Raw genomic sequence first — 25,378 nt, 5'->3', positions numbered from 1 at the left:
TGGCGCGTGCCGTCAAGGCGATCGGCGCCTCTTATTGGTTCGCTGATCCTTCCTCGGAAGGCGTCGTTGCGTCGCACGGCCGTGCGCCGAGGCCGTCAACTCCGCGCTGGGCTCCTATTGGTCGAGCGGTGGCTCCGAAAGCGTAGCTGCGCCACGAGCCGGCGCAGTCCGGTCCTGACCGCCTGTATCTCTCTTCCCCCCCCCCCCACCCTTCGCGCCGCTCGCATTTTCTGACGTCAGCCGCAAGAGGCAGAAAAGCAGCCCATTGGCTGGGAGGCCGGCTGGGGCTTGTTGCTGGGTGGCTGCAACGAACATCCGGGCCATGAGGAAGTGCGGTGGCGGTTTTGAAACGGGGAGGAGCCAATCAGGATCGCCCTCGGGTTTCCATAGCAACCCCTCGAGAGGGAGACAAACCGAAAGCGCCGGGTTAAGAAATAAATAATGGGCGGCACGATCCTTACCCGGGAGTCGGCCCCATTGAAACCAATGGGGGCTACTGCCGAGTAAGCGAGCGCAGTGGGCTCCTGCCATTGTCCCAGAAACGAAGCCCAACCCGGGCCTGGGCCACTGAAGGGCGCCGCCAACAAAAAGCCGTGGTAAACCCGGTCGCCTTACTTCCCCCCCTCAGACTACAACTCCCATCGGCCCCTGCCAGCGCGGCCCTCGCGACGGGCTGACGGGAGTCGTAGTTCGCGGGGGGGGGAAGAGAAAAAGGGCGCTTCGCCAGGCCCGGCGAGGGGGCTACGAAAAGCCCACACGCTGAGGAGAAACCCTCGCCCTCATAAAAGCCCAGCCGTGGGGTGGGGGGAGTCCCCAGTTCGAAGGAGACACGTTAACCTCCTCAGGAAGAGGAGACGCCTCTCCCCCCTTCTCTAAGCCTCCCGAGCATGTGCAGAGTGCATCTGAAGCGCGCGGGGGAGCCGCCGCCGCCGCCCTCCGTTGGGAGGGAGAGAAGCGCCTGGAACGCGGCCGACGCCGGGGCGTGTCGGTCGGAGGCCGCGCGGCCTCCCACTGGGGCCTGCCTGGGCGGGAGGCGGGCGGGCGGGCAAAGGGCGGGCGCCGCGGCTTCGCCTTGGCCCTCCTCTCCCCCCTTCTCCCCTCAGAAGCGGGTCCGGGGCGGAGGAGGGAAGGGCTCCCGGTTCCTTCCGAGGCTGAGGCAGCAGAAGGCGCCGCTCCGGACCGCTCCATCCCGAAGCTCCCCTCGGAGGTAAAGGCGACGCGGGCGGGCGAGAGGGAGAAGCGGGGCAGGGTCGGAGGGGGTCCGCCGGGGCAGCGGCTCGCTTTCTAGCCCCGAAGGCCGGCTTCCCGCAAGTGTCCTCCTTCCCGCAGCGGGGGATTCAGGGCCGGCCCTCCCGTCAGCTGCCTCGGGAGGCATGTGCCGGGAGGCGGCAAACCTCCACCCGGGAGCAGGAGGGCACGAGGAGAGCAGCTGCTGGATCAGGCCCAAGGGCTCCACTAGGACCCGGGCGATAGAGCCATAGGTCGCCCCAGACCAGTTCGAGGTCCCTCTCGTCATCCCCGTTTCATAATTTCTGACCTGGCAATATATTGCAAATCACGATGTGTGCTATGCGAAAAACACAGTGTGGGGGGGGGGGGGTCCCAATGCCTCCATGTAGCTCCATCCTTATTTCAGGCACCGTGACCTATTGCAATGTGTAGCTGGTGGTATAGCATGATGTTGAAAGCCATATATCGCCCAGGCACCTGGCCCAGTATCCTGTCCCCGCAAACAGATGCACTGGGAGTTATGATACCCCATTGTCTCCAGACCTCCCCGAGGAGCAAGCCTGGGCCACGTGCCTGGGGGTCCTGGACTGCCCAGACGACAAGACCCCCACAAAGGAAAACAGCAAGGTGTTGGGCACCAGCTGGGCTGCAGGAGTTGCCCGAAGGAGGCATGCAGTGCGCCATCCCAACCGCCTTAGGGACTTCGCTCCAGATCTGTGGAGGGTTACTCCTCTAGCCTTGCCCCTTCTGGGAAACGTGGGATTCAAGCACAAGAACCCGCATCTCCTGTTGGAGAAGAGAGCTGTGCATCATGTGCGTTGCCCTCTGCTTTTATAACTGCCCCACAGACAGTCTCTGAAAGTCTTTGTAGACTATGCAAGTCTCTGAAAGAAGCAGTGGGTCAGATTCTTATCTGGTGAAAACAAGCCGTAAAGCTTTGTTTTATAACGTCCAACGCTGCCGAAGTGGTCCGCAAACAGACGCAGTGAACAGTGATTCCGGATATACTCACTGTTTCGTAGAATTCTTCTTCAGCACAGCAGAAGGATACAGAAATGCTTCATAAACCCATCTATCTGGTGAATGGAATTGTATAACAACAATAGCTATGGAGCAGTGGTCATAAAATTATTTTTGTTGTCTTGGTTATTACTTATTTGTCCTCTGCTTCAGGCAGCCTTGGGTAGATGAATTTTGGCACTGTGGTAGCTGCTGCCATCACCTCTCCGCTGCAGCTATGGTGTAACACACCCGTCGACCGTGAGTGCCACAGTTTTTTATATCAAGCTCCTGTTGCAGTCACTGCAATGGCTTCACTAACTGAGTCCAGCTGGAGCAGGAAAAGGCCTGCCTTAAGCAGATGCTCTTTGTGAGTCAGAAAGGGTGACATTGCTCTCAGGTGAGCTCTGCTGCGGGTGTGGCTGGGTTCTGTGTGACAGGCTGAGTAGAATTCTTCTTCCTAGGTCAGCATTCACCAGCTCAGCTGCCAGATCTGACTTGCCCAGTTACGAAAACATTGGCTCACTTCCTCCTCGTGCCTTTTCTTGTGTGAACAGTAAATCAGACGGGGCCTACGTGGAGGAGGGACTGTCCAGGCTCAGTTCTTGTCTTGAGATGGAAGGCTAGGCCTTTGTGGTTCAAGCAGAAGTCCTGAAGAACAGGAGTTGCTGTGCCCCAGCAGGTGAGGCTGGCTTTCTCCCGCACGGGGGATGCAAAGGTGTTGGTCACAATTGTCAGTATCCACTTCGCAGAGCAGGTGACGGTGCAGGGGGAGTGTTGCAGGAATTTATGTTTAGGTTGGGGGGGTTGCCCCTCCAGCAGATATCATGCACATGCAGCCCACTACCAAAACCAGCACAATCAGTTTTGTGACTTTTGTGATCTGTCCCCACAAAACACTTCATCACAGTTTCTTCCTATCTGTTCAAAAGGGCCTTTGCTGCACGATACCAAATGTAACAGTTCACTGACCAATGTATCTATGTACTGGCTCACTGGGAAAACTTCAGAAATTCATATAGATATGTGAGCTCAGCTACTCAGCAGCCCCTCTGCCTGAGTGATCATTCCTGGTATCCTGATACCTGAGTGCCGGACAGGTGGCCATTCCGGAAATAACAAACCCAGATGAAGACAAAAGGGTGTGATTAATTTGGCTGGGAAACAGGGAAATGTAAATATCTCTTTTGTTACACTCGATGGGTGTTTGGTGGAGGGCAAGGAGAACCCTGGGGCAGGGTCCAGGATGCTCACATCACTGCCACCAGACCTCCCCAATCATGATGTAACCGTGATGTATGAATGATGTGGGGGGGGGTGACATGGGGATTAGCAGCTAATCAAAGTTTGGGGGCTCTTTTGTTCGGGGCTTCCATCTTGTTCCACCTTGTGGCAGGTGGGAGTCCTGTTGCGACAGTCTTCAATAAAGACCAAGCCTACTGGCTGCTGTTTTGCTCTGGTATTCCTGGCTGGTGTCCTTGTTTTTTTGTTCAAGGGAGCCCTCAGATTTCTCCGTTAACAGGTGGGAGAGTCAGGAGGCCTGTATATCGTTGAACAACTCTGGACTCTTCTCTATGGGGAAGAATGGAAGCCACCTCCACATGCCCACACCTACCTTTCAGAAGCTAGGTTGGACAGGCCTTGCACCCCACGCAAGGCGGAGAGCTTTAAAGCTATTTATTTATTTTATTAAATTCCCATGCCGTTCTTCATTCGGGGATCACAGGGTTCTCCTGGTGGAAGAAGGCAGAGTCCTCCACATTCTCAATCTGCTTTGCCCTGGGGGTCATGCCAGGCAGCCTTCTGGCCTTGCACTACCCAGCCTTGCTCCTCAGGGGGCTTCTTACATGGCACAGCAGTAAGTCCTGGAGGTCAGTTCCAGGTGGCAGGACAGTCTGAGATCTCGGAAGAGCCTCCTAATAAGCAAGGCAGACAGCTTAAAGGCTCCTTCTGCACTCGGGAAAAAATAGCTTTTAAGCTCTCCACCCTGTATGCATTTAATTTGTGCAGTCACAGCTGGCTTGACACCAGTTGCTTAAAGCTGATATAATGCAAGTTAAATGCATGCAAGTCAAGTGTCCTTTCGCAGTTCTTCCAGCAGCATTGTGACCTGGTGGCAGTATTCTAGTTTTGCACCAGCCGCAGCTTTCAAGCCAACCTGGAGGTACGGAAGCTGAACTCAGGGGACAAGGTAACATATTTTCATTTAGAAGATGAGTGATTTTGTACTGGAATTCATTTGAGAAATCTCAGGTGGCTGCCGTCCAGACCTGGCGCTTTGTCGATTTTGCGATGGAAAGAAGCCCTGATGCCTGTGAGCCTCCTCTTTGTATTCCTGAGTAACCAGATACGCATCCCAGCTGCTTTTCAGATCTTTATCCACAGCCGTGGAGACTGATAGGGAATACTCTCTGCTGCTTCTGAAAGAAGCACAGCACAAATGCTTGTCTTTCCATGCGCATAGGTTTGGCAGCATGTTCCAGCTGCCGCTCCCTTTGGATCGGGACGGGACCCTCTTCCGCCTCCGTTTTACCACCCTGGCAGTCGGGACCGTGTGCTGCCCACTCTTTGGCTTCCTCTTCTGCGTCATCTGGTCCCTGTTCTTTCACTTTGATGAAACCACTGCCACCCACTGTGATGTAAGTCCTCCTTGAGTGTTCGTGTGTGCATTTAAAGATTGCCCTATGTTGGAATTTTATCACCATTGTTATAGTACAGTCACGTCTTTTACGGGGATTCGGTTTCAAGGGTTCTGGGTCATTTGCTTAAGAAGAGCAGTTAGAGTTAGTGCCAAAGTCCTGTTGCAATAAAACAGTCTTCACCTCCCTGTGGAAGGACAGCAAGAAGGAGCCAGTCTAGCGTCTCTAGGGAGGGAGATCCAAAGTTGCCTGGGGGCAGCCACTGAAAAAACCCTCCCACACATCAACACCATGTGTGCCTGAGAGGGTGGCAGAACAGAGATTAGGACCTACCCAGGCAGGTTTGCATGGGAGAGTACAATAAGAGTGCATAAGACAAAGGGATCTCTGCGGAGGCTGTCTGGTCAGAGCTAACAGAATTCAGCCAGCAGGGACCGAAAACCTATCTTCAGCCTTTGTGAGTGAAGGGTTTGGGGTGCTCCCGTTCCCCTTGCCAGCTATGGCAAGAGGAACATCGCTGGGGGGTCAGAGGCTGAAGCGCCTGTAGGTAGGAGAGTGACGCCGCAAGACCAACAGCAAATAAGCCCCAAAGTCCAGCATTGTAAGAAGAGGAGGCTTGTGAGCAGCGGGTGCCTGCCTGCAAGGGGAAATGGTGCTTCTCCACGGTGGCAGGTAACAGGGAGGAGAACTGTCAGATTTGCAATACCACTGACTTTAGTTTTCCCCTACAGGTCCCCAACTACCTCCCCTCCATCAGCTCTGCCATTGGTGGGGAGACCCCCGAGCGCTACATGTGGCGTTTCTGCATCGGGCTGCACTCTGGGCCCCGCTTCCTCGTGGCCTTTGTCTACTGGAGCCACTACCGCGGCTGCCACTGCACACACCCGCGGTACCTCCGCCTGTGCAATGCAGCCTTCGGCCTCAACCTGCTGGAGAACACGGCCCTCCTGCTGCTGACCTACGTCTCCTCCTCGGAGAACTACCGTAAGTATCAGCGCCTGGTGCAGCGCCAGCCTGGCTCACTGGCAGGTGGATGCCTTCTGGTTTGTGGGCCTGAGAGCTTGGGGGTTGTCACTGGGGCACAACAGCACTGCCCTTATGAGCTGGTTGGGAGGGGGCTGGTTGGCTGGAGCCACCGTGCCTCCTCTGGTCCTCTCTCGCCTAGCCTGCTCTGCCTCCTGCCCCAGATCTCTGTTCCAGACTCTCTCAAAGAATCATAGAATTGTCATCTAGTCAACTCCCCTGCAATGCAGAAATCTCAGCTATTGAATCGCTGACAGATTGTCACAGTCCGGTTCACGGGCGATCGTAGTCCCGGCTGGGGACGTCGGGACCGGGGGCAAGATGGCGGGGTGGGAGCAGGAACGGGAGTCCAGAAGCCAGGAGTCAGAAAGCCAAGAGTCCGAGGGTCAGAGAGCCGAGAGTCAGGAAGAAAGTCACGAAGTCAAGGGTCTGAGGATCAAGAAGCAAGGAGTCAAACACAGCAAGGCAAGGAACGTGTTGCTGTGGCAAAGAGCTGAAGGGAAAATGCTAACCTTATATCCCTTCCCGGCTCTTCCCACCAGGTGCTGTGAGTTACCAATCGGCCTCACGTGTGAGGCTGCATGTTGCTTCTTCAGAACAAATTTAGGAAGGCCCCAGTCCTGCAGAGTCCTATTGGTCACAGGGCCTGGCTCCTACACACACGCCTGACACAGATGGCCATCCAACCTCTGCTTTAAAATATACAGTGAAGGGAGACTCCACCATCTTCCAAGGGAGTCTGTTCCACTGTTGTGCAGCTCTTACCGTCAGAAAGTTCTTCCTATGGATTAGTCAGACTCTCCTTTCTTGGCATTTGAATCCATCGGTTCGGGTCCTCCTCACTGGAGCAGCAGAAAACAGCTGCAGCTCCCTGTAGCTTCTATATGGCTTAGGCAGAAGAACGCTTTCTCACTAGGCGCGAGGTTCAGATGCACAATTAGCTGTTACTTTTTATGTTGTGCCTAGGAGTTTGCGTGTCCCCCGTGGCTAGTTGAACTTTGGTGGTGGCGGCCGCTTCTGCTTCTTGCTCACAGGTAGCATTGCATGTCCTTTCTTTGCTGCAGTGATCCACGAGAACGCCTTCATCCTCTTCATAGCTTCGGCCCTCAGCCACATGTTCCTGACTTGCGTTTTGTGGCGAATGACTAAGAAGCATGCAGTAAGTCCCGAGGTACAGTCCCCTCTCTTTCTTTCATTGGCGGATGTGAGGAGGGTTTGGAGCTGAGGGCTGAACTTGGCAGGCTTGCCCTGGGTCTCGATAGCGCTGCTTCGAACATCTTGTTTCCATAGTTGTGCTTCCAAATGTGTTGATTTAGAGTACCCCATCCACATGTGGTGCCTGGGCAGGTTAGATACAGCTTGGTACAATTAAAACAAGTAAGACATAAGCACTCTGATCTCATCAAAATGGTTGTTGGATGGCTGTAACCCATAGGTAGGCAACCTAAGGCCTGGGGGCCGGATCCAGCCCAATCACCTTCTAAATCTGGCCCGCGGACGGTCTGGGAATCAACGTGTTTTTACAGGAGTAATAATAATAATTTTTATTTATACCCTGCCCTCCTCAGCCAAGGCCGGGCTCAGGGCGGCTAACAAGCAATAATAAAAACAAGTTGAATGAATACAACTTAAAAACAAGATTAAAATATTGAAACATTAAAATATTAAAATGCAGCCTCATCACAGGAGGAGAAAGGAAAAAGAAAAAAGAAAGGGGGAGGGGAGGGAATCAAATTGGCTCCAAGCCAAAGGCGAGGTGAAACAACTCTGTCTTACAGGCCCTGTGGAAAGAAATCAGATCCTGCAGGGCCCTGGTCTCATGAGGCAGAGCATTCCACCAGGCCAGAGCCAGAGTTGAAAAGGCCCTGGCTCTGGTTGAGGCTAATCTAACTTCCTTAGGGCCCGGGACCACTAGGGTGTTGCTATTTATGAACCTTGAGGCTCTCCATGGGGCATACCGGGAGAGGCGGTCCTGTAGGTACGAGGGTCCTAGGCCATGAAGGGCTTTAAAGGTCAAAACCAGCACCTTAAATCTGACCCTGTACTCCACCGGGAGCCAGTGCAGCTGGAAAAGCACTGGGTGAATATGCTTCCATGGCAGAGACCCCATGAGGAGCCTCGCTGCAGCATTCTGCACCCGCTGGAGTTTCTGGGACAGCTTCAAGGGCAGCCCCGTGTAGAGCGAATTACAGTAGTCAAGCCTGGAGGTGACCGTCGCGTGGATCACTGTAGAATGAGCCAGTGTGGTGTAGTGGTTAAGAGCGGTAGTCTTGTAATCTGGGGAACCGGGTTCGCGTCTCCGCTCCTCCACATGCAGCTGCTGGGTGACCTTGGGCCAGTCACACTTCTTTGAAGTCTCTCAGCCCCACTCACCTCACAGAGTGTTTGTTGTGGGGGAGGAAGGGAAAGGAGAATGTTAGCCGCTTTGAGACTCCTTAAAAAGGGAGTGAAAGGCGGGATATCAAATCCAAACTCTTCTTCTTTTATTTAAAATGCATCTCTGGGTTATTTGTGGGGCATAGGAATTCATTCATTTCCCGCAAAAAAAATAGTCTGGCCCCCCACAAGGTCTGAGGGATAGCGGACCGGCCCCCTGCCGAAAACGTTTGTTGACCCCTGCTGTAACCTTTCCGTCTCTTGAGATGTATATTGTTACGCACCACCCCAATCTCTGAATGGTGAGAGACTCCAGGGGTTCCAGATGCTTACCCAGGGTTCAGTTTCCTTGGAATTAAGGTCAGCGGATACTGTGGTGTCTTTAGGACAACCTTGGTTGTCGAACGCCTTGGTACGTTTTGGCTCCCGAACCCCGCAAACCCGGAAGCGAGTGTTCCGGTTTGCAAACGTTTTTTGGAAGCTGAACGTCTGATGCGGCTTCTGCTTGAGTGCAGGAAGCTCCTGCAGCCAATCAGAAGCTGCGCCTTGGTTTTCGAACCACCTCGGGAGTCAAACGGATTAAGTTTGACAACCAAGGTACCACAGTATTTGGTTTTGTTTACATGTATATATAACCTGCTGATAACACGGCAGGGCTCACAGCATCAACACCCCAGCAGGTCTTGCTTCTCCATCGGTCACAGCTTTGGATCCAGCACGGAGCAAGCAGGCCTCTGGGTCTCCAGCTTCCAGCCTGTTTCCCAGCTCAGCTCACATACAGTTCTCTCTGGCTATCAGCTATGTGTGGGTTGGAGGAAAGGCCGCCCATTAGTCAGGACTCTTGCAAGCTAGCTCATTCTCTGGGGATGCTGGTGAGGACACTGAAGTGACCAACTAAGGTCGTTGTCTTCCAAAGAAACTCATCTGACTACTTAAGCAAACTCCTATTTGATTTATTCCTCCCTGGTTACCAGACCCCAAGAACTGAAAGGGACTCAGGGTATCATCCAGACCACCACCCCCAAACCCACAATCTAAATTATGGGCAATGGGGAGAGCAGCAACTGGTGGAGTTTGGTATAAAGTTCTGCCACCAGAGGGCTGTCCAGGTTTGCTCAATATTTTACTGATCATTGTTTGGTGCTTTGTCTTCTCAATAATTCCTTGGCACTTGACTTGATGTCAAGTCCCGCAGGGCCCTAGTCTCTTGTGACAGAGCATTCCACCAAGTTGGGACCAGTACTGAAAAGGCCCTGGCCCTAGTTGAGACCCATCTAACCACCTTGTGACTTCCAAAATGTTGTCATTTGTGGACCTTAAGGTCCTCTGCGGGGCAGACCAGGAGAGGCAGTCCCGTAGGTACGAGGGTCCTAGGCCTAAGTGTGTCAAGTTGTGCACTTTACTCCCTCCAAGTACTAGAACCCAGGTTTGATCAAATGAAGCTGATTGGTGGGAAATTAAAGAGCAGACAAAAGAAAGCACTTCTTCATAAAGTAAAAACTATGGCGTTGGCTCCTGTGAAAAGTACAGATGGCTATCAACGTGGCTGGCTTTCAAAAGGCATGAGATACACTCATGGAGGAAGAGAAGGCTGTCAGGAGCTGCTAATCCTGAGGGTGGCTGTGCTCTCTCTGCTCCGCTAGAGGCCGTATGCCTCTGAATGCCAGTTGCTGGGAAGGGCAAGGGCGGAGAGTTGCTGTCACACCCAGGCCGTCTTTCGAGGCTCCCCGCCGGGACGATTTGTTGGACTAGATGGGCCCACTTTGGCCTACATCGTAGAAGCTCTTGCACAGGACTGCAGGGCAAGAATTGCAAGCTGTTGGGGAGGGAGGGTTGGAGAGCTGAAGACACAGGGAACTGAAGCAAGGAATGGCAAGGAGCAGGGTAATGGGTATGTGCCTCTGTGTGTGGAGGGGACAATAGGCACAGGGCCAAGAGAGAGGAGGGGCTGCATGCTGAGTGTGTGTGTACTTGGGAGCCACTGACTAAGGGAGGCTAAAGAGGAATTTTGACACCGCCTGCGCAAACACAATGAATTGCCACCTGCCATTTCCTGTGTGAATTTTTACATAAGAGATTTCTGCTTGCGGTTCCTGCTCCTGGCTTCCCTCCCTCCTGTCTGCCTTGGCACTTCCGCTCTAGCGCAGAAGGGCTGGGCTTCTCACGCTGCCACGGAGCAGGTCTTGGGCCCCAACAGCGTGCTAGTAGGGGACACGTTAACACAGTTCAGCCCCTGCGCTGCTCTGCTACTTGTTTTATTTATTGCTTGCATTTCTGTCCCCCCTGTCCCTGTCTCCAGGGAGCGCAGGGGGCGTACACGGTTCTCCCCACTCGTTTCATCCCCACAACAACCCTGTGAGGTAGGTGAGACTTGAGAGGGAGAGTGACGGGACACCCAGGGAGCTTCATGGCCAAGTGGGAATTTGAACCCTGGTCTCTCAGGTCCTAGGCTGACCCTCCAACCTCTACACCACACTGGCTCTATGCTAAAGGAGCAAAAGAGGCAAAGAGAGAAACGAGGAGCAGGAGAGCCACTCAGACACAGAAATGTGGGAGCTGTAACAATAAGAAGACTGAAATGGCTTTCTGTATATCACTAGAAAGCACCGGAGAGGTTACTGCCATTGCCCGAATTTATGTTGAACCCAGTTTTCTAGAATTGCTGCCCTGTTCTCCGCCTTGACCAGATGCTTTGCCGTAGCTCCTCCCATCCCGTTGCTCTTCTTCTCCCCTCCCACTTCCCGCCCCAATAATTTTTTCCAAATATCTTAAACACAATACAGCTTAACAATATTATTCTCCTATCTATATACTTCTCCCCTCCCACTTGCCCCCATCTCAAAACTTGTTTTCCCCCCCTGTTCTTTCTAAACCTCCCACTTTCCCCCTGAAATCTTTGTGCTTCTCTTTGACGAAAGCAAATGGAAACGAAAGCTGCAATCTAAACATTTGTGGTTTGGAGTTTCTACGCCCCGGGGTGAGACAGTGGTGGGGGTTCCCCTTGCCTGCATGGATGGGCAATAACCAGAAGTGGGGGGCCTTTTTCCCACACCCCATTCATCTCTATGGCCCAGCCCCTCTGTCAGACTTTTCTCGTGGCAGAAGCAAGGCCCTCTTCCTCCCTGGGGTGTGGGCCCAGGCATCATGCCCCAACCAGCTCTTAAGTTCTCCCTCCCTCCCACCCTCCTTAATGCTTCTGCTGCTGTTGCATCCCATTTACCTCAAATAAGCTGAGTCAGGGAGCCAAGCCGAGCGAGGATTTGTACTTCCCCTATATTAGCGGTTGCAACTCAGGGCTGCTCTGTGTTGGGGCGCTGCGTTGAGCCCGTCAGCCGTGGAGACACCCTTGGCGATGAGCCTCCCCGCCCTTTTGCTCTTTATCCCTTAAGGCAGCGTTTCCCAAACTGTGGTCCCCAGCTGTTTTTGGACTACAACCCCCACCATCCCTAGTTTGCAGGGCCAGTCGTCAGGAATGATGGGAGGAAGCTGTGATAGGCAAGTTGTGGCCCATCTGTAGGAGCCCTGGGCTTCAGAGTGTGGATCTGTTGTGAGTTGCACAACCAAATGGCCAATGGGAAGCTTGCAAGCAGGAGTTATAAGCGCAAGAGCCCTCTCCCCTCCTGCTGTTTCCAGCAACTGGTATTCAGAAGCATTCTGCCTCTGATAGCGGAGGGATCACACAGCCATCATGCCTAGCAGCCATTTTTATATAGCCTTATCCTTCGTGAATTTGTCCAAGCCCCCACTCAAGTTGCTGGCCATGACTACATCTTGTAGCAGCAAATTCCCTATTTTAACTGTGCTGTGTGAAGCAGTCCCTTCCTTTCGCTTATCTTGAATCTTCCAAATCTCAGCTTCCCAGAGGTCTAGCGTTATGAGTCACAGGGAGAAAAACATCTTCACACCATGCACAAACGTAAACCCCACTCTCCTATCTCCTCTTACTCGTTGGTTTTCTCAGCTAAAAAGCTCTGAACATTGTCACTTGGCCTCACAGGGGAGGCACTCCAAAATCCCTTGATTACTTGGGTCACCTTTTCCAGCTCAACGGTATCCTTTCTGAGGTGAGGTGGCCACAGGTGACCTCCCTACTCAGGTCTCCTCGTGTTCCTGTTGCTGCAAACGGGCTACATGCTAAGCCTTGAGGAGCAGGGCCTCAGGTCCTGCATCCACTGCTGCTGAGTGGGCATGCGTGTGCAAATGTGGGGCTGCCAGCCTTCATCCTGGCGGGAGTAACCTCGCCCCTCTCTCCCTCTCTTGCAGGAGCGCAAGTCCTACAAGTGGAAGTGGTGGCTGTTCCTCTTCAACCTGGTCACGTTCTCAGTAGCCGTGTACTTCTACTTCCGCCACAACTGGTACTGCGAGCCCGGAGGTAAGTCCCCTTTGGGGATTCAGCCTCTTGCTCATGCTAAGAAACTTTGGCTGCTCGGTGCTGGCGCTTGGTCTGTGGTGCCAGAGCACCCTACGTGCCTGCTTTGTGACTTTCCTTTGTAGGAGAGGATTCCTGTGGCTCTGGTGTTGGTGCTTGCCCCATGCCTCCTGTTTGTAGCAGAGGAAAGATGGGCACAGGCCGCTTAGTGGCTCCTGCGCCCCATTAACCGCTAGGCCAGGGATAGCCAACTTGGGCACCCTCCACACGTTGGTGAACTCTAACTTCCAGCAGCCAGCGGGGCCTCTAGCTAGGGATGAGAGCCTGAACCCAGCAGCACCTGGTGGGCAGGTGTACCAGGTACGTGGGTGTGTTTCTATGTCTCCTTTGCCTGGTTTGATGTGGTGGGGAGGCAGAGGCTCTGTCGAGCATCATTCTTTTTTACTATAGACATGGCTCGGAGCCTCCCTCTTGCTGCCTGCATTTCCCTGTGCTGAGACGGCCTTTTAAAACTCCATCCTGTATTCATTGTATACATACGATTGTGTATCATCTGACCCGTCTACTGCAATTATTAAGTTTGCAGATGACACCACTATAATGGGTTTAATAACAGCGTTATATCAGCATATAGAGGAGAGGTCCAAAAAATATCTACATGGTGCCTAGGGAACAACTTGGTGTTGGACTTTCGGAGGAAGAGGGGAAAACTAGCCCTACTGTACATTTGGGAAGGCTGTGTGGAGAGAGTCTCTTCCTTTAAATTCCTAGGAGTTTATCTCAGTGAAGACTTTACTTGGAAAATAAATACAACCCAGGTGGTTAAGAAAGCCCAACAGAGACTCCATCTCCTCAGGGTATTGCAAAAGAACGATGTCAATCAACATTTGATGATCTCCTACCGGTCCACAGTAGAAAGTGTCCTTTCATTCTGCATCACGGTGTGGACTTTCGGATTTGGTGGATGTGCGTCAGTAAAGAGGGGAATTAAGACTAAGAGAGCTGAGTGGGGGGTGCTCGTGTAATCTCACTGTATACAAGTTGTACAAATGACAATAAAGTATTTCAATCTAACTGGATCACTTACCGTATTATCTGAGCCACATGGGAAATGCTTGCCAGAGAGTGATTGACAGGTGCCTTTGAGAACACTGAAAGGCAGCTGTGTGCAAGAGGCAGGTGTGTTGGCAGAAGATGTGAAGTGTTCCTCAGGTGGAACTGAGCATCCCAGGAATCCTGGGGTAAAATCCATGTTTCTAGCCCTTATGGACTCAAAATATATAAGCTGTGCTTGGCACTGTTTCAGGCACCTGAGATTCCTGACCTTGTTTCCCCCTCTTTCTTTCCTTCCCTAGTTTACACCATCTTTGCCTTCTTGGAGTACCTGGTGGTTTTTTCTAACATGGCCTTCCACATGACTGCGTGGTGGGACTTTGGCAACAAGGAGCTGGTGGTCAGTTCCCAGCCAGAAGACAAACGCTTCTAGCAAAAGCCTGCCTTTGAGCTGAGGGAAAGCCTCTGGATTTCTTGCGGGGAGGAGGAGCAGCCTGCTTGCCAGCATCAGATCCTTCCGGCAGGCCCCAGGACATTTCAGAAGGGGCACCTGCGACTGGGCTGAAAAGAACCAGTGGGCCCCGTAGGAATTGGGACCCTGCCGCCATATGTCCGACAACAGAGCAGATGGTGTGGCTGGTTGACGGGCCTTTTGATCAATGGGACATCTTTGTAAAAGTAAAAACAAAACTCAGAATGTGCTCTGCTGCCAACCCAGGACAGGGACAGAACCGGCCCTGGACTAGCCCACCGGGGCTGTGTGTTGTGATGGTGACAAGTCCAGCGGCTCTTGAAGGCAGAGACTCCATGCCCGGATCTGGGACTTGCCTGAAGGAGGTCGTTGTGACTCCTTTTCCCACTTGGCCCTTAGCAGGAATGCCAAGTGGTTGCAGCCGGTCCTTTTTCCCAGTGGAGTAGAGTGGAGTTTCTCTCTTTGCCTCTGCAAACGGCAGCCTGTCCTCCTTCCGTCTCATTCCTTCTCCCGCGTGGGGCTTTCCTGCTGACCAGTGAGGTCCAGCTCTACGATAGATGCCTGTCACTGAGCTGGCCCAAAGTGCCAAACCCTGGGAGAGCCTGGACTTTAGAAATAAAATGGGGCTGGTGGTGAGACGGTCTCTCTTCCCCTTTCCCCAGCTTCTACACTGAAGTTCCCTAAAGCGAGTTATGCATATTCTGCACATTGGAACAAGTTCTGCGTGGCGTCAGCACCCCCTTGCAGCCCCCGGGAGCTAATCATCTCTGCCTATCTGCTACTTGAGCTTCTCTGTCCTTGAGAATTCACAGACCCTTCCCCCAAATTCCTAGAAACCTCAGGCAGGCAGGAATTGGGGGAAAGCATTGGTGGGATTCATTTGCTCTTGACTGTGATGTTTTGAAGGTACAGGGCTGCATTGGACATTGGTGAAAGAACCACCTGAGAGTTGGGCTCAGCTGGGAAAGATCGGGCTGGGAGACATAAAGCAGAAATACGTACCTTGAGCTGGGAGGGTGCAGAAGCACTTAGAGGACCAAGCAGAGGTCCTCAACTTAACCCTTGCACACCTTGGGTCCTGGGCATCAGCTCTTGATCCAGGCAGAGGGACACAGATGCTTCTCCAAGCATAGAGATGCAGAGAGGCTCGCTTCTCCACCCTGCTCAGAGCCCACCAGGCCTTACTCCTAGCAAGAGAGATCAGGAAGAAGTGGCAGGATCAGGCCACCTCAGTGAGGTCCCAGAAGCCTCAAGGGAGGAATCCTAAGGAAAGGGTAGTTTGAGGCTGATCCAGAGGTCCAGCCTGGGTCAAGCAGGGGGGTAGGCTGGAGCAGAGAGATACCACCAGCCAGGGGCCTGGGATCGATAGGGAAGAAGGGGAATGGTTGAGGGAAAAGCTCCTAGGAAGTGAGGGCACAGAGCAACCAGTAAAGACTGAATGCAGGTAACTTGGTTCCCCGGGTAAGAAGTCTCGGGTCAGCTGGTGGAGTCAGGCTGGCCAAGGAGCTCTCCGGAAAGGAGGCTTGTGATGCAGCTACTAGCCCAAGGTTGCTGTTCCAAGGCAGGGGCATTCTGGCATCAGGCCAGGTTTTCTCTTCTGCTGCTTGTCCTCCCACATCCCGGGTGTGTGGGCCTCTTTGCTGTCTCTGTGGCAAGGTGTGTGTGTGTGTGGAAAAATTGTACTGCCAGGTGTCTATTTTCATTGGCTCCCCCCCTCCCATGATGAAATAAAGCACTGAGTATTTTTTTCCAGTTGTAGCAGCAGTTGCAGTGGACCAGTTGCTCCCTCTGCCTGATATCTGTCCTAGCTGACAGGAGGAAGGGGGGAATCTTTACCTGCCTTGCTTCCCAAGGTCTTCAAAAGGGGAGGTGCCTAGGATGAAACTGAGACCTTCTGCATGCCAAGCAGTACGTTTCTGAGCACAATTCAAAGTGTTGGTGCTGACCTTTAAAACCCTAAATGGCCTCAGTCCAGTATATCTGAAGGAGCGTTTCCACCCCCATCGTTCTGCCCGGACACTGAGGTCCAGCTCCGAGGGCCTTCTGGCGGTTCCCTCCCTGCAAGAAGTGAGGTTAAAGGGAACCAGGCAGAGGGCCTTCTCAGTGGTGGCGCCCGCCCTGTGGAACGCCCTCCCACCAGATGTCAAATAATGAACAACTACCAGACTTTTAGAAGACATCTGAAGGCAGCCCTGTTTAGGGAAGATTTTAATGTTTAATAGACTATTGTATTTTAATATTCTGTTGGAAGCCGCCCAGAGTGGCTGGGGAAGCCCAGCCAGATGGGCGGGGCATAAATAAATTATTATTATTATTATTATTATTATTATTATTATTATTATTATTTAGAACAGTGTACGCCACCTTGAGCTCCTTGGAGCAGAAGGTGGGATGCAGATGCAATTAATGACTCCTGCCTTGCAGGGGGTTGGACTAGATGACCGTACGGATCCCCTTCCTACCCTGCAGTTCTATGAAATAATAAGAGATTTGAGCTGCCGCCACTTCGCCTGTGGATTCCAGAAGACATCACCCCCCTGCCCTTTTGCTGCAGCCATCAAAGCACTTGCTTTCTGGCTCCATCCATCTCTGGAGACGCCTCTCCCGAAGGCCACAGATCAGCTCGGGTTCAATAGCAAGCCAGTGATGTCATGCCTTCCCAGGAATGTCCTGGAGCCTCAGATGAGGGCAGCGGGGAGGGAAGCGAGAGGGATGGATGCCTCTCTGTGCGATGTGTCCAGCAGCAGAGCCTCGAGCTCTCGGCTTGGGCCAGCCGCATTCCAGACCCGAAGGTCAACGGCCGAGCAGCAGTGGGCGGAAAGGACGGGTCTGTCAGGGCTGTTCCTCAAGCAGCATTTTGCATGATAGTACAGGGGAATGCAACACCTAGTTAAAACTATGGAGACAATGATGGCCACCAGCCTAGGTAAAGGTAAAGGGACCCCTGACCATTAGGTCCAGTTGTGGCCGACTCTGGGGTTGCGGCGCTCATCTCGCTTTATTGGCCGAGGGAGCCGGCGTACAGCTTCCGGGTCATGTGGCCAGCATGACTAAGCCGCTTCTGGCGAACCAGAGCAGCGCACGGAAACACTGTTTACCTTCCCGCCGGAGCGGTACCTATTTATCTACTTGCACTTGACGTGCTTTCGAACTGCTAGGTTGGCAGGAGCAGGGACAAACAACAGGAGCTCACCCCGTTGCAGGGATTTGAACCACCGACCTTCTGATCAGCAAGCCCTAGGCTCTGTAGTTTAACCCACAGCGCCACCTGCGTCCCTGGCCACCGGCCTAGATGGCTTTAAAAGAGGACAGGGCAAATTCAGAGGGCTATTGAAGGCTGCTAGCCAGGACGCTCTGCTTCTGAATACCAGAAACCGCAGGAGAGAGGGCTCTGGTGCTCAGATCCTGCCTGCTGGTTTCCCATTAAGGGCACCGGGTTGGCCACTGTGAGAACAGGACGCTGGACCAGACGGGCCCTGTGGCTTCATCTAGCAGGGCTCTCTGCCTCTGTCCTTATGAGCGCAGGTGCAGCTGGCTCCTGATCCCGGGGTCAGCCCTCTGCCCAGCCACACCCCTCTCCTTTGGGGCCTTACCATTCCCGACAGCAATTTGTTAGTGAAATCCAGGCCAGGAAGAGGAACAATGGCCTTTTTGTGGCAGGAGGAGAAAAGACTGGCTGCTGCTGCTGCTGCTGCTGCTGCTGGCAGGACCCAGACCAAGCCAGACAAAGGCTGCATTAGCTTCCCCATGGAGGTCGGAAGCCAAACAGCCCAAGATGATGACCAATAATAATAATAATAATAATAATAATAATAATTTATTATTTATACTCCACCCATCTGGCTGAGTTTCCCCAGCCAGATGGGTGGGGTATAAATAAAGTGTTAAAAACAATACAGCGTTAAATATTAAAAACTTCCCTAAACAGGGCTGCCTTCAGATGTCTTTTAAAGATAAGATAGTTTGTTTATTTCCTTGATATCTGGTGGGAGGGAGTGCCACAGGGCGGGTGCCACCACTGAGAAGGCCCTCTGTCTGGTTCCCTGTAACCTCACTTCTCGCAATGAGGGAACCGCCAGAAGGCCCTTGGCACTGGACCTCAGTGTCCAGGCAGAACGATGGGAGTGGAGACGCTCCTTCAGGTATACAGGACCGAAGCCGTTTAGGGCTTTCAAGGTCAGCACCAACACTTTGGCCACTGACCCACCAACAGGTTTTCCTAGGGGGCACTAAGGGAAAGTGGGATCGGGGGGGGGGCGGCGCTGGCTATCAGACTAGATCCTGCATTGGACTGGTTGACCCTTGCGCTCCCTTCCAACTCCACCATTCTGTCCTTTAATTCAACCAAATAGTTCTAATTTTATTTTGAATGAATGTGCAATCCAGTGTCAACTGTTCTGAATGATGTTGAGTAATTATACAGTATTCACCAGTGGGTCGTTCAAACTGCTGTTTTGCCCAATGCATTTCAGAGTATAGGGAGGGATGGGGATGACTCTTAAAGGTTTGGGAGCCGCTGATCCAGTTGGAGACCATGGGAAAGGCAAGAGCTGGGTGGCCACAGGCTCACTGATTTGCAGTGGCAGGGACCCCCAAGGGACATCTAGCCCAACCCCCTCCAAGGCAGGCATCACAGCTAAAGAACCTGCTGGGTGTGGCCACCCCATGGTTTCTATCTGAGTTCCATCAAACTCAGACAACGCGGCCACATGATACTAGAGTTGATGGTCTGAAACATCAGGAGGGCCCCTGTTGAAACATCCTGCAGGGTGGGAGGTTGTTGGGCAGGAAGCCATCACTGCAGGGCTGGCTCCAGCTGTAGCCATCAGAGGACCAGACTGCCTCTTTGGCCTGCGCAGGCACTTGCTGGAGTCAGGATGCCGTCTCCCACAAGCTTTGCCTAGAGATCCCCCCCCCCCACGTGACAAGCTCTTTCTGCAGCCTTGTGAAATGTGAGTGGTGCACTAATACGGCCTCGCCGGCTGGAGTTGGTGAGCGTTGAAGTCGTGGGTGAGGCTGCTTTAGGAGCAGAGTGCCTGCTTTGGGTGTGGAAGGTCTCCGGGAGATGGGAGCTGCGCCTCTGGAGGGAGGAGCGAAGGGTGGCGGCCAGGGAGAGGGGGACCCCCCCCCCCACACACACACCTGGCTCCATTGAAGACAGCCGCTTCCAAGCAGCTGCTCCTTCTTCCGGCAACCCAGAGAACTTGCGGGCGTCCAGTGAAGCCGAACCTTGAGAAAACCAGGACAGATAAAACGAAGTCCTGCAGGAGGAAGCGATGGCCACTATTTGGACGGCTTTAAAAGAGGATTCTACAAATTCATGGAAAGAGCTATCAGTGGCTGCTAGCCACAATAGCTCGGCTCCCACTGCAAGATTAAGATGCTGGACTAGGTGGGTCATTGGCCTGATCCGCTTCTTAGAAGAGGCGCGAAGGGCTCCAGCTGTGCTCCGAGAGCGGCAAGGGCTTCCTGTGACCTCTGGGTTATTGCTGCAGCCTCTGGCCCAGCCTGATCCATTTGGCGCCAGCCAGGCCCTCCCTCTCGGTTGCATTTTTAGCGAGGGGAACTGAAAATGCAGCCTCAGCTCCCGCTTCACCTCCCTCAGCAGTTCCTGCTCTGCGCGGACACGGCAGCAGAGTCCACAGCCCTTAAGAAGCCTCTTGCACACCCACCGACGCAGAGCCCAGCTCCACCTGCCGCCAGGCTACTTTTGACTTGGAAGGCCAAGTCTCTGGGCCACATGCTGCCTGCGGGGTCTCCAGAGGCTGAGAGAACCCCCCCTACTCGATTCTCGCCTTTGGCAAGCTGGAACCACACACCCCACCCCCACCTCCTGCATGACCTGGAGAAAGTGGACCAAGGAACTTTTCCTCCCGCGTAACACTAGAACTCTTGGGCATCCCACAAAGCGGGAGGATTTGGACTTTAAAAAGGCCTTCCTCCTGCAGCACATCGTTAAACTACGTCCCTCGTTCCTTCCTGGAGGAAACCTGGACGGTTTTAAAAGAGGTCCAAGAATAGAGAGGATGTGGGGGGGTGGTGGTGGTTTGGAGCTGCATCTTTATTTAGCAAGAGAAAACACTCCAGGTACTTTTGCACAACGTGATTTTAAAGGAGGAAAGAAGGTCCGGAATGGGAAGCCTCCTTCCTCCCCTTGCTGAAGGGAGACGAGGCGAGGAGGACCTCTTGGGTCAGGTCATGCCAACATGCCAACAGCGTTGGCGGCTGGCTGCAGCTTATGAATCCGATTCAGAGGAGGCAGGAAGCTTCACTGGCGTGTTGCGCAAGGAGGCGTGACGACGCCAAAGGTTCTTCTTTCCACCGGAGGCAATTAAGAAAGCAAAATGGAGGCACGAGGGGCTGTGGCTGGGCTCTCCGCGGCGCCAGAAAACTCGCCATCTGCCGGAGCAATTCGGATCCTGAGACTCTCCAGTTCAAAAACCTTCCAGCAAGTTTCTAGTCCCCACCACACACACACATACACCAGGGATCACTTAATTATTTCCCCCCCTTCCTGTTGTAGTGACTGGCCATGCACTGCTTGATTTTTAATCGCAGTTTTGCAGACCTGCCATGGAACACCTGAACGAAACTCAATTGCTGCTGCTGCTGGCGGTGGTTCATGGAGCGCCATTCAAGGTCCTCTGACTGCGCAGCAAAGCTGAGCAATGGGTGGGCAATGCACAAGCCAGCGGGGGCTTCTCAGTTGGAGTCATGTAGCTGGAACAAGCAGGCGGGGAACTGCAGAGGTTTGGTTATCACAGCATTCTTCCTAGTCTGTCTTTTTACTGTTAAGTGTTCACACACACAGCGCCCCTGGCTACTGACTGCAGAAATATGAAAGGCGAAAGAGTCCACTTCTAGCAGGCCGGGAAGGCAGGAGTTCCTGTTTCTCAGAAGGAAGTGTAGGGGGGCGGGGAGGGGGCACACCACAGACAGTCAGTTTGACCGGAGCCTCTGGGGCTGTGAACAATGCATCTTGCGGAGAGGAACTGCCTAGATGAATGGGAAGTCTCTGCAAGCCTTTTGCAAGCCTGGTGCCCCTCCAGCTGCCTGGGACCCTTTTTTATTGATTTTATTATTTCATAAAATTTACGCATTGCTGGATTGTAAAAAAAAGGGAGAGGAAAAAACCAAGAACCTCAAAACAGTTTACAAAAAAAAATATCCAAATAATAAAATTATGCATCAGGAAAATTAACTGCAACGAGGGCTAGGCGATATATTGATATAACTTCCAAAAGCCGTTTGAAGTCTGTATCGTGATAATCAGTTTCATGATTTTTGATCTGGCAATATATTGTGAATATATATATAAAAGTAAAGGTAAAGGTACCCCTAACCGTTAGGTCCAGTCATGGCCGACTCTGGGGTAGTGGTGCTCATCTCGCTCTATAAGCCAAGGGAGCTGGCGTACAGCTTCCTGGTCATGTGGCCAGCATGACTAAGCCACTTCTGGTGAACCAGAGCAGCGCACGGAAATGCTGTTTACCTTCCCGCCAGAGTGGTACCTATTTATCTACTTGCACTTTGACGTGCTTTCAAACTGCTAGGTTGGCAGGAGCAGGGACCGAGTAACGGGAGCTCACCCTGTCATGGGGATTTGAACTGCCGACCTTCCGATCGGCGCGCCTCTCCATAGCCCTATCCTTATTTCAGACATTGTGATATATCAGTATATCATGATGTTTAGCTGGTAATAGATTGCGATGTTGAAAACCACATATCGCCCGGCCCTCACTACAACGATCTGAAAGCTTTTGAAAAGTTAAAAGAGCAATAAGACTAAAAACAGATTTTAAAACTCAAAGTGGACTTTCTAAAGATCTGGGCAGGATTGTCTGAACAGAAGAAATGTCTCTAGCAGGCACCGAGAAGAGCACAGCAAAAGCAGCTGCCTGATGTCTAGAGACAGGGATTTCCAAAGTGTAGGTGCTGCCACACTTGAGAGATTTGAGTTCTCACCAATGCGGAACAGGTTGCTGTGGCACCTGTAACCGTGCCAGTTCTGCTGATTAAAGAGGTTGTGGTCATGCGATCTTGCAGGTAAACAGGTGCCAAGTTATTAAGGGCTTTATATTCTAATAGTAACACCTTGAACTTGGCCCAGTAGCAGATTGGCAACAGCCGGTGCAGATCTCTGAGCACCAGGGGTTCTACGCTGGCAGGGTCTCACTCCCGTCAGCAATCGTGCTGCAGCATTCTGCACTGACTGCGGCTCCCGGATCAGGAGCAAGGGAAGCCCCACGCAGAGGGCATGGCAGTAATTCATGGACTGGCTGGGGCTGATGGGAGTTGTAGTCCGAAGCCGCAGGAGGGCGCCAGGTTTGCAAAGGCTGGGCTCCAGGAAGCCCCTTAGGAAATTAAAACAGGCACACGCACAAAACCCCAAGCGCCAGGCTCTGTAAACAGGAGGTGTCCTGCATTTCACCGCAGGTTCCTTAAGGCAAGTAGGTACTTCAGGTGCAATTGGTGCAGCCGCCAGCTGGGGCTCGATTTGGAGAAAGGCAGGTGGGGAGATGGAGACGGGGAGATCAGCCCTGAGAAGCAGGCACGAAAGCCCAGAGGAGAGGGAGGGAGGACTGCAAAGGAAGCTTCTCTGTTGACAGCTGCCAGGTCCCAAATTGTCACGGAGGAGTCGCAAGGGGTGGGGGGGTCATCTCAGTGCATAGAACGTCCCTGCCGAGTCGCAGCTCTCTGTGTGGCTGTGGGCTCCCAAGAGGAAAGTTTTTTGGGGGGGCTGGATGAACCCCACAGATCTCTGCGTCCGTCTGCCTTGCCATTGTCTCCTGAGGACTGCCTTTTCAGACAATACATTTCTGAGATCCATCAGGTTCTCACGAGCTTGAGCCAAGTGGTGGCTTGGAAGCCCCCCAAAAGAAGAGGGGGAAATGAGGTCCCAGCAACCAGACGGTGCTTGGGGGCCTGAGATACCCAGGAATCGCTGTCGTCCCCCCAGGCAAACTGTGCAGGTCATTAGTGCAAACGTGGCCGTTTTTCCATCTTGGACGCTGCAACGTCATCCGTGGCCTTGGGTCCCTGCCTAGTCCAAACAAGCTGAGCCACAGAATCATAGGGGACCCCCGAGGGCCGCTAGACCACCCTCTGCGATGCGGCAACCGCAGCTCAAGAATCCCTGCCGAAAAGCCCCCGAGGAAGGCGAGCCCACCTCCCCAGGTTATCCGCTTCACTGCCGAACGGCTCACGCCTTACAGAGATCTCCTTCCTAGTAATTTGAATCGGGGAATCTGGGCAGGAACGGTGGCAAAGACAGAAAGGAAAAGTCACATCTGGGGAAGAGAGAGGAGGAGGGGTGTGGATCCTTCATTCAGGAGGGGGAATGGGATAAGGAGAACCCCAAGCCCCGAACGGCCAGCCACCCCCGAGGGCACCCGTTTGCGGCCCTGACGGGCAGGGTCAGCGCTGGCCAGCGTCCCCCTTCACAAGAGCGTGCAGGGTCTCTTGGCCTTGACGGGGGCCGGGTTGAGGACGGCACGGACGGCCTCTGTGAAGACGTCCTTGATGCCCTCCTGGTTGAGGGCCGAGCACTCCATGTACTTGACGGCGTGGATCTGCCTGGAGAGGCTGATTCCCTGCTGGGTGCTGACAGGCACCTGGTTCTGCTCCTTCAGCTTCTTCACCGCCTCTGGGCTGGAGCGGAGATCCTTCTTGGTGCCCACCAACAGGATGGGGACGTCGGGGCAGTGGTGGCACACCTCCGGGTACCACTTGTGCTTGACGTTCTCGTAGGAGGGCGGGCTGGCGATGGAGAAGCAGATGATGAAGACGTTGGTCTGCGGATAGGAGAGCGTCCTCAGGCGGTCGTACTCCTCCTGGCCGGCCGTGTCCCACAGGTTGAGGCTGATCGTCCGGCCGTCCACCACGCTCTGGGCGCTGTAGTTGTCGAAGACAGTGGGGATGTACTCCTTGGGGAAGGCGTTGGTCGTGTAGCAGATGAGCAGGCAGGTCTTGCCCACCGCCCCGTCCCCCACCACCACACACTTGATGCTCTGCATGGCGGCTGCCCTGGCACCTCCTCTCCTCTCGCCTTCAGAAATCTGCAGGGGGAGAGACGGAAGGAAGACACAGTCAGGGCAAGGAGGAGAAGCGCAAGAGGAAGAAGCTGCTTAGACTGAGGTCCCTCCTTGCTCAGTATTGTCTACACGCCTCGCTCGGTATTGGCTACACTCCTCACTCAGTATTGTCTACACACCTCGCTCGGTATTGTCTACACGCCTCGCTCGGTATCGTCTACACGCCTTGCTCAGTATTGTCGGGAACGAGCCAGCAGTAAATCACACTGTGCAAGTTTGCATCAACTCTTTATTAGCAAGAATGCAAACTGCACAGAGCGGGGAAAGCGTCAGGCTTTATGAGCGCAGCAGCTTATCCCCGGTAGGTCTTGCCCTGTGAGTCAGTTGCCGAGACTGAAAGTCCCTGCCTCCCCACAGCCATCTAAGTCCCTTCCTCTCCAGAACTTTGTGCAGCTTGCATGAAGCTCATTTCTCCTCTGCCCTTTTTCTGCCTCTTCTGATTCTGGGAGACCAGTGGGGAGGGGAGCTTGTCCCAGCAGGAAAGGGAGACTCTTGCGGGTTGGCCACTGTGAGAACAGGATGCTGGACCAGATGAGCCATTGGCCTGATCCAGCAGCAGGCTCTCCTTAGGCTCTTCAGCACGTACGATCCTATGTCAGACACCCATCTGGAAGCAACCCCCCAAGCTCTCTCAGGGGTGAACACAACAGCCCCCCCTCCAACTAGTAGCTGTTCCTCCGTCTGTCGAGATCTGCATCTCTCTGAGACTGGGTTACTTGCTTTGATACAAGGAAAGGCATCAAATAATTCATTTCAATTCATAATATTCTTCACTGATTTTCATTTACATACTCAACAGTAATTACCACAGCAGAAGAATGGCAACAGAAGGTAATGGAATATGAAGAAATAGCTAGATTAATGGGGAAAATTCGACAACAGGGCGATGAAACATTTCAAAAAGAATGGGAAAAATTTATGTCATGCATAGGAAGGATAAGGTGAAATAGTGAAACCAGCAGAACTGAAATAAACCTCATAATGTGAAATACAAAGAAAATTTCTGGATAAAGAAAATAATGAAAAGTAAAATGTATAATGTGATTAATCTAATCAATGGTAGTTGTAAATGAATAGACAATAAGAATTGTATATACAGGAGGATTTAGAAGAAGAAGAAGAA

General features: G+C 53.0%; 2 protein-coding genes across 4 annotated transcripts in view; one reads left to right on the top strand and one right to left on the bottom strand.

The window, feature by feature from the left end:
- Nucleotides 1-292: 292 nt before the first annotated feature.
- On the top strand, nt 293-15,913 carry PGAP2 (post-GPI attachment to proteins 2). 2 transcript variants are annotated; one of them, XM_081002295.1, is made up of 6 exons: nt 293-1,207; nt 4,694-4,868; nt 5,600-5,852; nt 6,956-7,050; nt 12,531-12,639; nt 13,992-15,913. In XM_081002295.1, the coding sequence occupies exons 1-6, from the start codon at nt 888-890 to the stop codon at nt 14,120-14,122; spliced, it is 1,083 nt and encodes a 360-aa protein (XP_080858421.1). In that variant the 5' UTR covers nt 293-887; the 3' UTR covers nt 14,123-15,913. The 2 variants fall into 2 exon arrangements, with proteins under 2 accessions (XP_080858421.1, XP_080858420.1); XM_081002294.1 differs by having other exon boundaries at nt 1,026-1,207; nt 6,956-7,062.
- A 4,288-nt stretch (nt 15,914-20,201) lies between these two features.
- The window catches only part of RHOG (ras homolog family member G), a 40,853-nt gene continuing 35,676 nt past the window's right edge, over nt 20,202-25,378 (bottom strand). For both annotated transcript variants that reach the window (XM_081002396.1, XM_081002397.1), the window contains exon 2: nt 20,202-24,219. In XM_081002396.1, the coding sequence (XP_080858522.1) occupies nt 23,602-24,219 (618 nt within the window). In that variant the 3' untranslated portion in view covers nt 20,202-23,601. The remainder of the gene's footprint in view (nt 24,220-25,378) is intronic.

The sequence above is a fragment of the Podarcis pityusensis genome (assembly GCF_964106645.2).
Source record: "Podarcis pityusensis genome assembly, chromosome: 4".
Classification (NCBI taxonomy): domain Eukaryota; kingdom Metazoa; phylum Chordata; class Lepidosauria; order Squamata; family Lacertidae; genus Podarcis; species Podarcis pityusensis.
Note: the sequence above shows the minus strand (reverse complement) of the source record. Positions and strands in the feature narration are given on the sequence as shown.

What these genes read in the sequence shown, in the direction of transcription:
- PGAP2 (XM_081002295.1), top strand. Translation starts at nt 888, where the DNA reads ATGTGCAGAGTGCATCTGAAGCGCGCGGGGGAGCCGCCGCCGCCGCCC. An exon ending in CTCCTCCTCGGAGAACTACC is followed by an intron (nt 5,853 to 6,955) that starts GTAAGTATCAGC and finishes TCTTTGCTGCAG; the next exon opens with TGATCCACGAGAACGCCTTC. An exon ending in GAATGACTAAGAAGCATGCA is followed by an intron (nt 7,051 to 12,530) that starts GTAAGTCCCGAG and finishes CCTCTCTTGCAG; the next exon opens with GAGCGCAAGTCCTACAAGTG.